Source organism: Oncorhynchus clarkii, chromosome 27 (genome assembly GCF_045791955.1).
Source record: "Oncorhynchus clarkii lewisi isolate Uvic-CL-2024 chromosome 27, UVic_Ocla_1.0, whole genome shotgun sequence".
Lineage (NCBI taxonomy): Eukaryota > Metazoa > Chordata > Actinopteri > Salmoniformes > Salmonidae > Oncorhynchus > Oncorhynchus clarkii.
The window spans coordinates 36136854-36149353 of record NC_092173.1 but is presented as its reverse complement, the minus strand read 5'-3'; the positions used below and the strand labels follow the sequence as shown (position 1 = coordinate 36149353).

General features: G+C 44.4%; 1 protein-coding gene across 1 annotated transcript in view; it reads right to left on the bottom strand.

Moving 5' to 3' along the window:
- The window catches only part of LOC139386189 (cGMP-dependent 3',5'-cyclic phosphodiesterase-like), a 228160-nt gene that overhangs the window by 42519 nt on the left and 173141 nt on the right, over positions 1 to 12500 (bottom strand). The window contains exons 9-12 of the mRNA XM_071131660.1: positions 8710 to 8762; positions 6230 to 6304; positions 6031 to 6072; positions 5853 to 5921 (exon numbers count right to left, since the gene is read on the bottom strand). Of these exons, the coding sequence (XP_070987761.1) occupies positions 5853 to 5921; positions 6031 to 6072; positions 6230 to 6304; positions 8710 to 8762 (239 nt within the window). The remainder of the gene's footprint in view (positions 1 to 5852; positions 5922 to 6030; positions 6073 to 6229; positions 6305 to 8709; positions 8763 to 12500) is intronic.

The following is a 12500-nucleotide window of genomic DNA, read 5'->3' as shown; positions in this document are numbered from 1 at the left end:
CACAGTAAAAACAGATGTGCCAGAGATTCATCTTCAGCACAGAATGGACACCCCTCCCCAACAGTAGGGTCCAGGTGTACCAGATGCATGTTGGTGGCTATAGCTCCATGTATTATCCTCCATTGGAGGTCAGCTGTCCTCTTATCGATAGGCAGTTTATATAATGATCGCCAACAGCCTTTTGGAGAAGCACCTGGACCAAGCACATCCGCCCACCTCGTCGATTTTACCCCTTCCAGGGAAGAGGCATGGGACACCTTCACACATGTTCTGTACATAGCCTTCTTTCCCACCTCCTTGAACTCCCCCAGCTCTGGGTATCGAAGGAAAGCAGCATCCCCGCGTCCTCCTCAAATGCCCCCATCGCAGCACTAACAATCAGTGCAGGGAACACATAATCCAGACCCTCCTTCCACCGATCAGAATTGGAAATGTCAGTCACATACTGCAGATGAAGCACTGGCAAGGAGTCGCAGACCTCATCGACGACCTTCGTCAGTAGGCGAGATGATCGGATCCCCGCTCTTTCTCTCAGCTCCTCCAATCTGCTCCTGCTCCGCATCAGATGACCCAGCTTGGTACACCCCACGCCTAATAGGCATGAACGTAGGCTAGCTGAACCCAGAACACGGGACTGGATGGCAGTGTTATGAAAAAGAGGCTCTTCAAAAAGCCACATCCCTGGTGGCGTGCCGGTCTTACGGGACTTGACAAAGACTCTCCAAGCCTGCATAACAGACTTATAAAATGGAGTCAGGCCAGTCAAATCACCCCCCTCCAGCTTTAAGAGGAAAATATGTTTGTCTAAGCCCAAACAGCCCGCTCTCCTCATCAATATGTAGGCTGTTTCGACCCAGCTAGAACAGTCTCTGTACAACAATCTCTGGGCTGCTTGGAGCCGGAAAGCCGTGATCCTAGAGGAAATGTCCACCAGGCCTTGCCCACCCTCGTGCAGTGGCAGATACAGGGCTGCAGCTTTGATCCAGTGTTGTCCAGACCAGAAGAAATTGACAAGGGGCCTCTGAAGCTCTTGTATCAGACCCTTTGGTGGCTGTAAAATCATTAGTCTGTGCCACAGGGTAGAAGCAGCAAGATTATTAGCTACCAGGACCCGTCCCCTATAGGACAGCTGGGGCAACACCCATTTCCACCTTGACAGTCTGGCACACACTTTCTCCACTACACCCTCCCAGTTCTTTTTCTGAAAGACATCGGAGCCTAGAAAAACTCCCAAAGTCTTCATTCCATCTCTGCCCCACTGAAGCCCCCCTGGTAACCGTGGAGCGGACCCCATCTGAAGCTGACCTGCCCACAGCGCTTCACTCTTTCCCCAATTGACTCTAGCTGAGGAGGCCCCCTCATACACCTTTAAAGTGTTTGAGAGAACCTTAACATCCTCACCCCCTGTAATAAAAACGATCACGTCATCTGCATACGCAGACAGTGCTATCGTGGGACCCTTCATTACACCTGGCACAGAGAAACCAGTAAGCTTCGCTCTTAAAAAACAAAGCATTGGTTCAATCGCCAGACTATATAACTGCCCTGAAATTGGGCATCCCTGCCTGATGCCCCTTTCGACAGGGATGGGGCAACTCAAACCACCACCAACCTTCACCATACACGAGGCTCCAGCATACAGTAAATTCACCCAAGACAGAAAAACATCCCCAAACCCAAAGGCTTTCATTGTTTTAAACAAGTACTGGTGGTCCAAATCCTCCCCAATAGACCCCCAAAAGTGCTTATAAAACTCAGATGGTAAACCATCGATGCCAGGGGCTCGGCCTGTTGAGAGCTGCATAACTGCTGTGGACAGCTCTTGCAGTGTAATATCAGCGTCCAATGCAACTCTCTGCTCAGGTCCCAATTGAGGAAGACCGTGTAACAACTGTTCAGTACATAAAGAGTCACAATCCTCCGCCTTATAAAGGGATGAGTAAAAATCCACGGCATGTTGACGCATTTCAATATCATTCGTGGTCACCTTCCCATCAGGGAGACGAAGGCAGACCATCTGTTTGCGTTGAAATTTCGACTGTCCTAGGTTGAAAAAAAAAGCGCTAGGAGCATCCATATCCTTGAGGGAAGCGAAACGAGACCTAATCAAGGCACCCTTCACTCATTCATGCAGAAACGACCTCAGTTCATGTCTCTTGTCCTGTAAGTTCATGACTAATCCAGGGTCGTTCTGAGTGAGCAGCTTCAATTCAGTAGATTTGATGTCCTGTTCAAGGGCCTTGATAGTCTCTTTAACCTCAATTTGAGACAGAGCAGTATACTGTTGACAAAAAACTCGTATTTGGGCCTTGCCAACCTCCCACCATTGTCTCAAGGACTCAAAATTCCCTTTTATACCCCTCCATTTTCCCCAAAACAACAAAAACCTGTCACAAAACATGACATCATGTAACAATTTAACATTAAAATACCAGTAAGGCGATGACCGTCGTGGACAGGACAAGTGAATATCAACAGTAACAATATGATGATCAGAGAAACCCACAGGAGTAATGGCACACTTTCCAACCCTACTACAGTATTGCTCAGATACATACAACCTGTCTAACCTTGCTGCACTGACACGACCTTCATTAATTTTTAGCCATGTGTACTGCCTAACTTTTGCATTCCTTACTCTCCACACATCAGAAAGCTCAAACTCAGTTAATAGGCCAGACAGGCAAGGGGCTGACCGCAGGTGAGGTTCTTCAGCGGTGCGATCAACAGTAAAATCCACTGTACAGTTCCAGTCACCCCCTAAAACCATACACCCCTCTTGGTCACACTGTCTTAAGGTTTCCTTTATTTGATCAAATATAGCAATACGCTCTGTACCCTCATTCGGAGCATAAACATTCAAAAAAACAAACAGAAACCCCATAACATCCACCTTGACCAATAAAACCCGACCCTTGACAATCTCTGTTGTAGATACCACAGTCACCCCTAAGCCTGAGGAAAACAAGATGGCCACCCCAGCACTGAAATTAGTACCATGACTGAGTACATGCTGCCCCTCCCACCACATACCCCAGTCAACCTCATTTTCCTCATCACTATGTGTCTCCTGTAGGAAAACTACATTAAGCCTTTTCTGTTTTATTACTTCTAATACCCAAGCCCTCTTATTCCTGTCCCTTCCCCCATTAATATTGAGAGAACCTACCCTTAGTACCTCCATATAGAAAAGAGAAAAGAAAAGCAGAAGAAACCACAGAGAAACCAACGAGAAAAAAGACACCCTATGAAGCATGATCATCATCATTATTTTAATCTTCTCTTAACCTGAACACGTTTCCCACCACCTTTTGCTGCTGCAACAGCAGTAATAAATTTCCTCAAGCGAAACCGCTTCTTCTCACTCAATTGGTCTAACCCCACCGTCTTCTGTAACATCACAGCTGACCTCACAAACTTATCAACATCAAAATAATCTGCCAATTTGACAGATTTCCCAAAAGTCTGATCCAGAAACTCATTTACCTCCTCTAGATCATAAACTGAGTCCTCACCAGCAGCTGTCATATCTAAAGAGATATCCATATCATTCTCCTGATCCTCAGCTGAGACCACAGACAACTGACTCCCCTCTACCACATCCCTTTCAACACTCCCCACTTGCACCTCATCACTCGTACCAGGCATCTCCTCCACTACCTGGGAGACTAGCCCCACCTGAACATCACTACTCATAGTAGGCATCTTCTCCACTAACTGGGAGCCTAGCTCCACATGAACCCCAGCACTCGTAGTGGGCATCTCCTCTACTACCTTGGAGCTTAGCTCCACATGAAAACCCTCATGTACCTCATTACTCGTAGTGGGCATCTCCTCCACTACCTGGGAGCCTAGCTCTACATGAACCCCAGCACTCGTAGTGGGCATCTCCTCCACTACCTGGGAGCCTAGCTCCACATGAAAACCCTCCTGAACCTCATTACTCGTAGTGGGCATCTCCTCCACTACCTGGGAGCCTAGCTCCACATGAATCCCCTCCTGTACCCCGTTACTCACAATGGGCATATCCTCCACTACCTGGGAGCCTAGCTCCACATGAACCCCCTCCTTTACCCCAGCACTCATACTGGGCACCTGCTCACCAGTCTGAGGAACTGGCTCTTCAGATACATCCTTACCTTCTACAACAATACTTTTCTGTAGCATAACATTTCCCTCTAATACAAGTTGCAACCCCGTGCCCTCAACAGTGATAACTTGTTCCTCAGCACCAGGTGCTTGTGGCTGCTCTGCCGCTGTCGGCCCACCTCTCCCTACATCAGTGGGCCCAGGCGTTACGATGACCACTTGCGCCCCTCCCTCGGCCTTCTCCCTTTTCGGGCAAGCATGTCGCTTATGACCAACATCCCCACACTCAAAACACCGTTGACTACCCGTACTAGCATAAGCCATATACAATCTATTGTCATACTTGACTTTAAACGATAACTCTAAAGTCTGCTCCGGTGAGTCCAAAAACATAAACACCTGTCGCCCAAATGACATTACCTGTTTCAACGCCGGGTGTTTGCAACCCAACGGAACAACCTTAATTGAACTGGCGAACTTCCCAAAGCGCAATAACTCGCGCTCCAACAGCTCATTTGGAATAAACGGTGGTACATTTGAAATCGTTACCCTTGTTGACGGAGAAAAAAGCGGCGTAACTTGAATAAACATTCCTTTAAGAATTACACCATGCTCAACCATCCGATCAACCAGACATTCTTCTTTAAGAAATACCACCACAGCTTTATTCATCCGGGATGCATAAGCAATATTCTCATAGCCTACCTTCTCTCCTACGGCGACCAGAAACTCCTCCACCGTGACAGTAGCTTCAGTAACACACCTAAAGCCGTGCCGAAGTGACAGGGACGGCATCCCCATTCGGGCTGCCATCCCCGCCAAAATCAGGGTAATTTCGATACGAAAAACAAAAAACTTAATTCTACCACAACAAAAAAAGTAAAAATAATAACCTTAATCATGCACAGAAGAAAACCAAGAAATAGCAAACCGAAAGAAAGTTGTGAATATCTAACTCTCCACAACACACGCACTCCTTCACTCAAACAATTCCCAGCATGCACCAATCACTCCCAGCATGCAGAGAGAGAGAGAGAGAGAGAGAGAGAGAGAGAGAGAGAGACAGAGAGAGACAGAGAGACAGAGAGATAGAGAGAGAGAGAGAGAGAGACACATAGAGAGAGAGAGACAGAAAGACAGAGAGATAGAGACAGACAGACAGACAGACAGAGAGAGAGAGAGAGAGAGAGAGAGAGAGAGAGAGAGAGAGAGAGAGAGAGAGAGAGAGACAGAGAGATACAGAGAGAGAGGAGAGAGAGAGAGACAGAGAGATAGAGAGAGAGAGAGAGAGAGAGAGAGAGAGAGAGAGCGAGAGAGAGACAATGACTTCCTTTCCTGTGTTGGTCCTCATGAGAGCCAGTTTCATCATAGAGCTGGATGGTTTTTGTGACTGCACTTAAAGAAACTTTCAAAGTCCTGAAATATTCCGTATTGACTGACCTTCATGTATTAAAGTAATGATGGACTGTCGTTTCTCTTTGCTTATTTGAGCTGTTCCTGCCATTGTTTAACACTTTTTTGGTTTCTACATGATTCCATTTGTGCTATTTCATAGTTTTGATATCTTCACTATTAATCTACAATGTATAAAATAGTCAAAATAAAGAAAAACCCTGGAATGAGTAGGTGTTCTATACTTTTGACCGGTAGTGTACGTGTGTGTGCAAAGAAAGAGAAAGAGACTATTAGGATCTAGCTGGACTGCATCCACATCGATCCACGTGGAGAGATGCTTTTCACAGTCTAGGATCAAGGTCACTCACCGCAGTGACGTCCTGAAGAGTGATGGATCTCTTCTTCTCCACTACCTGCCCAAAGCGCCCAAACATCAGCTGGAAGGAGAGATGATCATTTATCCTCTTGCCTCTTAATTTCCCCATATCAAAGTCTCAAATTCCTGAAACATGAGTCAGGGGTTAGGGGTTAGGGGTCAGGACTCACAGGGAAGCTGATCTCCTCCTCCAGAACTTTGTCTCCAACCACCTGAGGAGAAGAGAGGTCAGACGTTACACAGGTTCTGAGATTCCTTCAGTACCTCTCTATTGGAGGAAAGCCCTGTTATCAGACTCACATGGTTTAAGTTATTATTAATTGAACCTTAATTAAAGCAGGGAGGACTCGCATTGAGATGAGGACGTACCTGACAGAAGAGCTGGTGGTTGTCCTCAGACACCAGAAGCAGACAGCAGCACTGAGACTGGGTCTGCTGCTGCAACTGAGGAGACAAAACAACCAATACATGACTAATAATATATACATTATCTCATCAATACATGACTAATAATATATACATTATCTCATCAATACATGACTAATAATATATACATTATCTCATCAATACATGACGAATAATATAAACACATTATCTCATCAATACATGACTAATAATATAAATATTATCTCATCAATACATGACTATTAATATATACATTCTCTCATCAATACATGACAAATACTATATACATTATCTCATCAATACATTACTAATAATATATACATTATCTCATCAATACATGACTAATAATATATACATTATCTCATCAATACATGACTAATAATATATACATTATCTCATCAATACATTACTAATAATATATACATTATCTCATCAATACATGACTAATAATATATAGACATTATCTCTTCAATACACCAATATTTCATTATGTCAGTCTGCCCATCAAAGCAGAGTCTCTCAATAAGAAATCCATCCGTCCATCCGTGCCTGCCTTGGTCCACCCAGTTTTAAATAACTGTGGATGTATTCTGTCCACATCCCTCTAACCCTGCTGTCCACATCCCTCTAACCCTGCTGTCCACATCCCTCTAACTCTGCTGTCCACATCTCTCTAACTCTGCTGTCCACATCTCTCTAACTCTGCTGTCCACATCTCTCTAACTCTGCTGTCCACATCTCTCTAACTCTGCTGTCCACATCTCTCTAACTCTGCTGTCCACATCTCTCTAACTCTGCTGTCCACATCTCTCTAACTCTGCTGTCCACATCTCTCTAACTCTGCTGTCCACATCTCTCTAACTCTGCTGTCCACATCTCTCTAACTCTGCTGTCCACATCTCTCTAACTCTGCTGGTCACATCTCTCTAACTCTGCTGTCCACATCTCTCTAACTCTGCTGGTCACATCTCTCTAACTCTGCTGTCCACATCTCTCTAACTCTGCTGTCCACATCTCTCTAACCCTGCTGTCCACATCTCTAACTCTGCTGGTCACATCTCTAACTCTGCTGTCCACATCTCTCTAACTCTGCTGGTCACATCTCTAACTCTGCTGTCCACATCTCTCTAACTCTGCTGGTCACATCTCTAACTCTGCTGGTCACATCTCTCTAACTCTGCTGTCCACATCTCTCTAACTCTGCTGATCACATCTCTAACTCTGCTGTCCACACCTATCTAACTCTGCTGTCCACATCTATCTAACTCTGCTGTCCACATCTCTCTAACCCTGCTGTCCACATCCCTCTAACTCTGCTGTCCTCATCCCTCTAACTCTGCTGATCACATCTCTAACCCCAATGATCACATCTCTCTAAATCTGCTGTCCACATCTCTCTAACTCTGCTGTCCACATCTCTCTAACTCTGCTGTCCACATCTCTCTAACTCTGCTGTCCACATCTCTCTAACTCTGCTGTCCACATCTATCTAACCCTGCTGTCCACATCCCTCTAACTCTGCTGCCCACATCTCTAACCCTGCTGTCCACATCTCTCTAACTCTGCTCTACTGAACAGCAAGAAGATACATTACCTCTTCCCACTTAGAGATATAACAGGAACTAATTCACGCACGCACGCACGCACGCACGCACGCACGCACGCACGCACGCACGCACGCACGCACACACACACACACACACACACACACACACACACACACACACACACACACACACACACACACACACACACACACACACACACACACACAGGAGCACAGTCATAAAGCATACACAGCAAACTGTGTGTGTGTCAGTGTGTGTGTGTGTCAGTGTGTGTGTGTGTCAGTGTGTGTGTGTGTGTGTCAGTGTGTGTGTGTGTCAGTGTGTGTGTGTCATTGTGTGTGTGTTGACCTTTTGCCAGGCCCCCCTCCAAAAATTGGTTTCTAACCTCAAGGGTCTTTTCCTGGTTAAATAAAAGTTTAATATTTGCGTTGATTCCCGGCATTTGTTAATTTTGGTACAGCGTGTTTCCCCTTAGACAAACGTGTGTCTGGAAATACACTTCTCTTCCTCAATAGTGGGCAACTAATTCCATTGTGTTGCCCACTACTCATTGAAAATGAGTATGACATCCTGGCATTTATTATAGCATACTACATTTTTGAAAATTCACCTAAAACTTTTTTTTTTCACATACTCAAATGTCTACAATTTAGAACGCAACAACGGGTATTCGGACATCGGCAATTTCTCTAAATATCTGAGTATGTTCAAAAGCACAGGCCAAAACAATTACTTTATTTAATTTGAGTTTAATGGTTATTTGTAAAAACCAAATAGTCGACAAAATTGTATACGTTTGGAATAGAGTGGAAGACGAAAGGATAGTGTGTGTGTCTTCATGTGTACAGGGATAGGTATGACATCTACAGTACTTACATAATTGATTACTTTGAGCTGAAGAGTAGTTGCATCAAGGTCATACAGCTCACCTGAGAGAGAGAGAGAGAGAGAGAGAGAGAGAGAGAGAGAGAGAGAGAGAGAGAGAGAGAGAGAGAGAGAGAGAGAGAGAGAGACAGAGAGAGTCAGAGAGTCAGAGAGAGAGAGAGAGAGAGAGAGTGAGAGAGAGACAGAGAGAGTGAGAGAGAGAGAGAGAGAGACAGAAGGCGAGAGAGAGTTAGAGAGAGACAGAGAGAGAGACAGAAGGCGAGAGAGAGTCAGAGAGAGAGAGAGACAGAGACAGAGAGTCAGAGAGAGAGAGAAAGACAGAAAGCGAGAGAGTAAGAGAGACAGAGAGAGTAAGAGAGAGACAGAGAGAGAGAGTCAGAGAGAGAGACAGAAGGTGAGAGAAAGAGACAGAGAGAGAGAGACAGAAGGCGAGAGAGAGTCAGACAGAGACAGAGAGACATAGAGAGAGACAGAAGGAAAGAGAGAGTCAGAGAGAGACATAGAGAGAGACAGAAGGAAAGAGAGAGTCAGAGAGAGACAGAGAGAAAGACAGAGAGAGAGAGACAGAAGGCGAGAGAGAGACAGAGAGAGAGACAGAGAGAGAGAGAGAGAGAGAGAGAGAGAGAGACAGAGGGGGGTTACAGATTTTTTTTAAATGAAGAATGATGAGAGGAAATGTGTAATAAAGCAAGGAAAAAAGGAAAGAATGAATGAAGTGGGACAGAGAAGCAACCAGGGAGGGTTAGGGTTGGACAGAAGAGACAGAGGGTTAGAATCCTGAGACTAAAAATGAAGACAAGACAGAGAAGAGAAGGAGAGGAAGAGGATGATGCTGTGTGGTCCTGACCACTGATGGAGAGACATAATTATACAGAGGAGAAGTGGAATGAGGGAAGAAGGAAAAGAGAGCAATAGAGGGTGTGTGTGTGTGTGTCTGTGTGTGTGTGTATATATACAGTTGAAGTCGGAAGTTTACAAACACCTTAGCCAAATACATTTAAACTCAGTTTTCACAATTCCTGACATTTAATCCTAGTAAATGTGCTCCACCGTAAACTCCCTGTCTTAGGTCAGTTAGGATCACCACTTTGTTTTAAGAATGTGAAATGTCAGAATAATAGTAGAGAGAATTATTTATTTCAGCTTGTATTTCTTTCATCACATATCCCAGTGGGTCAGTAGTTTACATATACTCAATTAGTATTTGGTAGCATTGTCTTTAAATTGTTTAACTTGGGTCAAACGTTTCGGGTAGCCCTCCACAAGCTTCACACAATAAGTTGGGTGAATTTTGGCCCATTCTTCCTGACAGAGCTGGTGTAACTGAGTCAGGTTTGTAGGCCTCCTTGCTCGCACACGCTTTTTCAGTTCTGCCCACACATTTTCTATGGGATTGAGGTCAGGGCTTTGTGATAGCCACTCCAATACCTTGACTGTGTTGTCCTTAAGCCATTTTGTCACAAATTTGGAAGTATTCTTGGGGTCATTATCTATTTGGAAGACCCATTTGCGACAAAGCTTTAACTTCCTGACTGATGTCTTGAGATGTTGCTTCAATGTATCATTTTCCTCCTCATGATGCCATCTATACTGTGAAGTGCACCAGTCCCTCCTGCAGTCCCTCCTGCAGCAAAGCACCCCCACAACATGATGCTGCCACCTCCACAACATGATGCTGCCACCCCTGTGCTTCACGGTTGGGATGGTGTTTTTCGGCTTGCAAGCCTCCCTCTTTTTCCTCCAAACATAACGATGGTCATTATGGCCAAATGTCCTCTGGTCCTCATCAGACCAGAGGACATTTCTCCAAAAAGTACGACCTTTGTCCCCATGTGCAGTTGCAAACCGTAGTCTGGCTTTTTTATGGCGGTTTTGGAGCAGTGGCTTCTTCCTTGCTGAGCGGCCTTTCAGGTTATGTCGATATAGGACTCGTTTTACTGTGGATGTAGATACTTTTGTACCGGTTTCCTCCAGCATCTTCACAAGGTCCTTTGCTGTTGTTCTGGGATTGATTTGCACTTTTTACACCAAAGTACGTTCATCTCTAGGAGACAGAACGTGTCTCCTTCCTGAGCGGTGTGACGGCTGCTTGGTCCCATGGTTTTTATACTTGCATACTATTGTTTGTACAGATGCACGTGGTACCTTCAAGTGTTTGGATATTGCTCCCAAGGATGAACCAGACTACACATTTTTTGGCTGATTTCTTTTGATTTTCCTATGATGTCAAGCAAAGAGGCACTGAGTTTGAAGGTAGGCCTTGAAATACATCCACAGGTATACCTCCAATTGATTCAAATTATGTAAACTAGCCTATCAGAAGCTTCTAAAGCCATGACATCATTTTCTGCAATTTTCCAAGCTGTTTAAAGGCACAGTCAAGTCAGTGTATGTAAACTTCTGACCCACTGGAATTGGGATGAAGTGAATTATAAGTGAAATAATCTGTCTGTAAACAATTGTTGGAAAAATTACTTGTGTTATGCACGAAGTAGATTTCGTAACCGACTTACCAAAACTATAGTTTGTTAACAAGAAATTTGTAGAGTTGTTGAAAAACGAGTTTTAATGACTCCAACCTAAGAGTATGTAAACTTCCGACTTTAACTGTATGTATATACAGTGGGGAGAACAAGTATTTGATACACTGCCGATTTTGCAGGTTTTCCTACTTACAAAGCATGTAGAGGTCTGTAACTTTTATCATAGGTACACTTCAACTGTGAGAAAATCACATTGTATGATTTTTAAGTAATTGATTTGCATTTTATTGCATGACATAAGTATTTGATACATCAGAAAAGCAGAACTTAATATTTGGTACAGAAACCTTTGTTTGCAATTACAGAGATCATACGTTTCCTTTAGTTCTTGACCAGGTTTGCACACATCGCAGCAGGGATTTTGTCCCACTCCTCCATACAGACCTTCTCCAGATCCTTCAGGTTTCGGGGCTGTCGCTGGGCAACACGACGAGTTGAGTTTTTACCAAAAAGTTATATTTTGGTTTCATTTGACCATATGACATTCACCCAATCTTCTTCTGGATCATCCAAATGCTCTCTCGCAAACTTCAGACGGGCCTGGACATGTACTGGCTTAAGCAGGGGGACACGTCTGGCACTGCAGGATTTGAGTCCCTGGTGGCGTAGTGTGTTACTGATGGTAGGCTTTGTTACTTTGGTCCCGGCTCTCTGCAGGTCATTCACTAGGTGTGGTTCTGGGATTTTTGCTCATCGTTCTTGTGATCATTTTGACCCCACGGTGTGAGATCTTGGGTGGAGCCCCAGATCGAGGGAGATTATCAGTGGTCTTGTATGTCTTCCAGTTCCTAATAATTGCTCCCACAGTTGATTTCTTCAAACCAAGCTGCTTACCTATTGCAGATTCAGTCTTCCCAGCCTGGTGCAGGTCTACAATTTTGTTTCTGGTGTCCTTTGACAGCTCTTTGGTCTTGGCCATAGTGGAGTTTGGAGTGTGACTGTTTGAGGTTGTGGACAGGTGTCTTTTATACTGATAACAAGTTCAAACAGGTGCCATTAATACAGGTAACGAGTGGAGGACAGAGGAGCCTCTTAATTATTAAAGAAGAAGTTACAGGTCTGTGAGAGCCAGAAATCTTGCTTGTTTGTATGTGACCAAATACTTATTTCCCACCATAATTTCCACCAATAAATTCATAAAAAATCCTACAATGTGATTTTCTGGATTTTTTTCCCTCATTTTGTCTGTCATAGTTGAAGTGTACCTATGATGAAAATTACAGGCCTCTCTCATCTTTT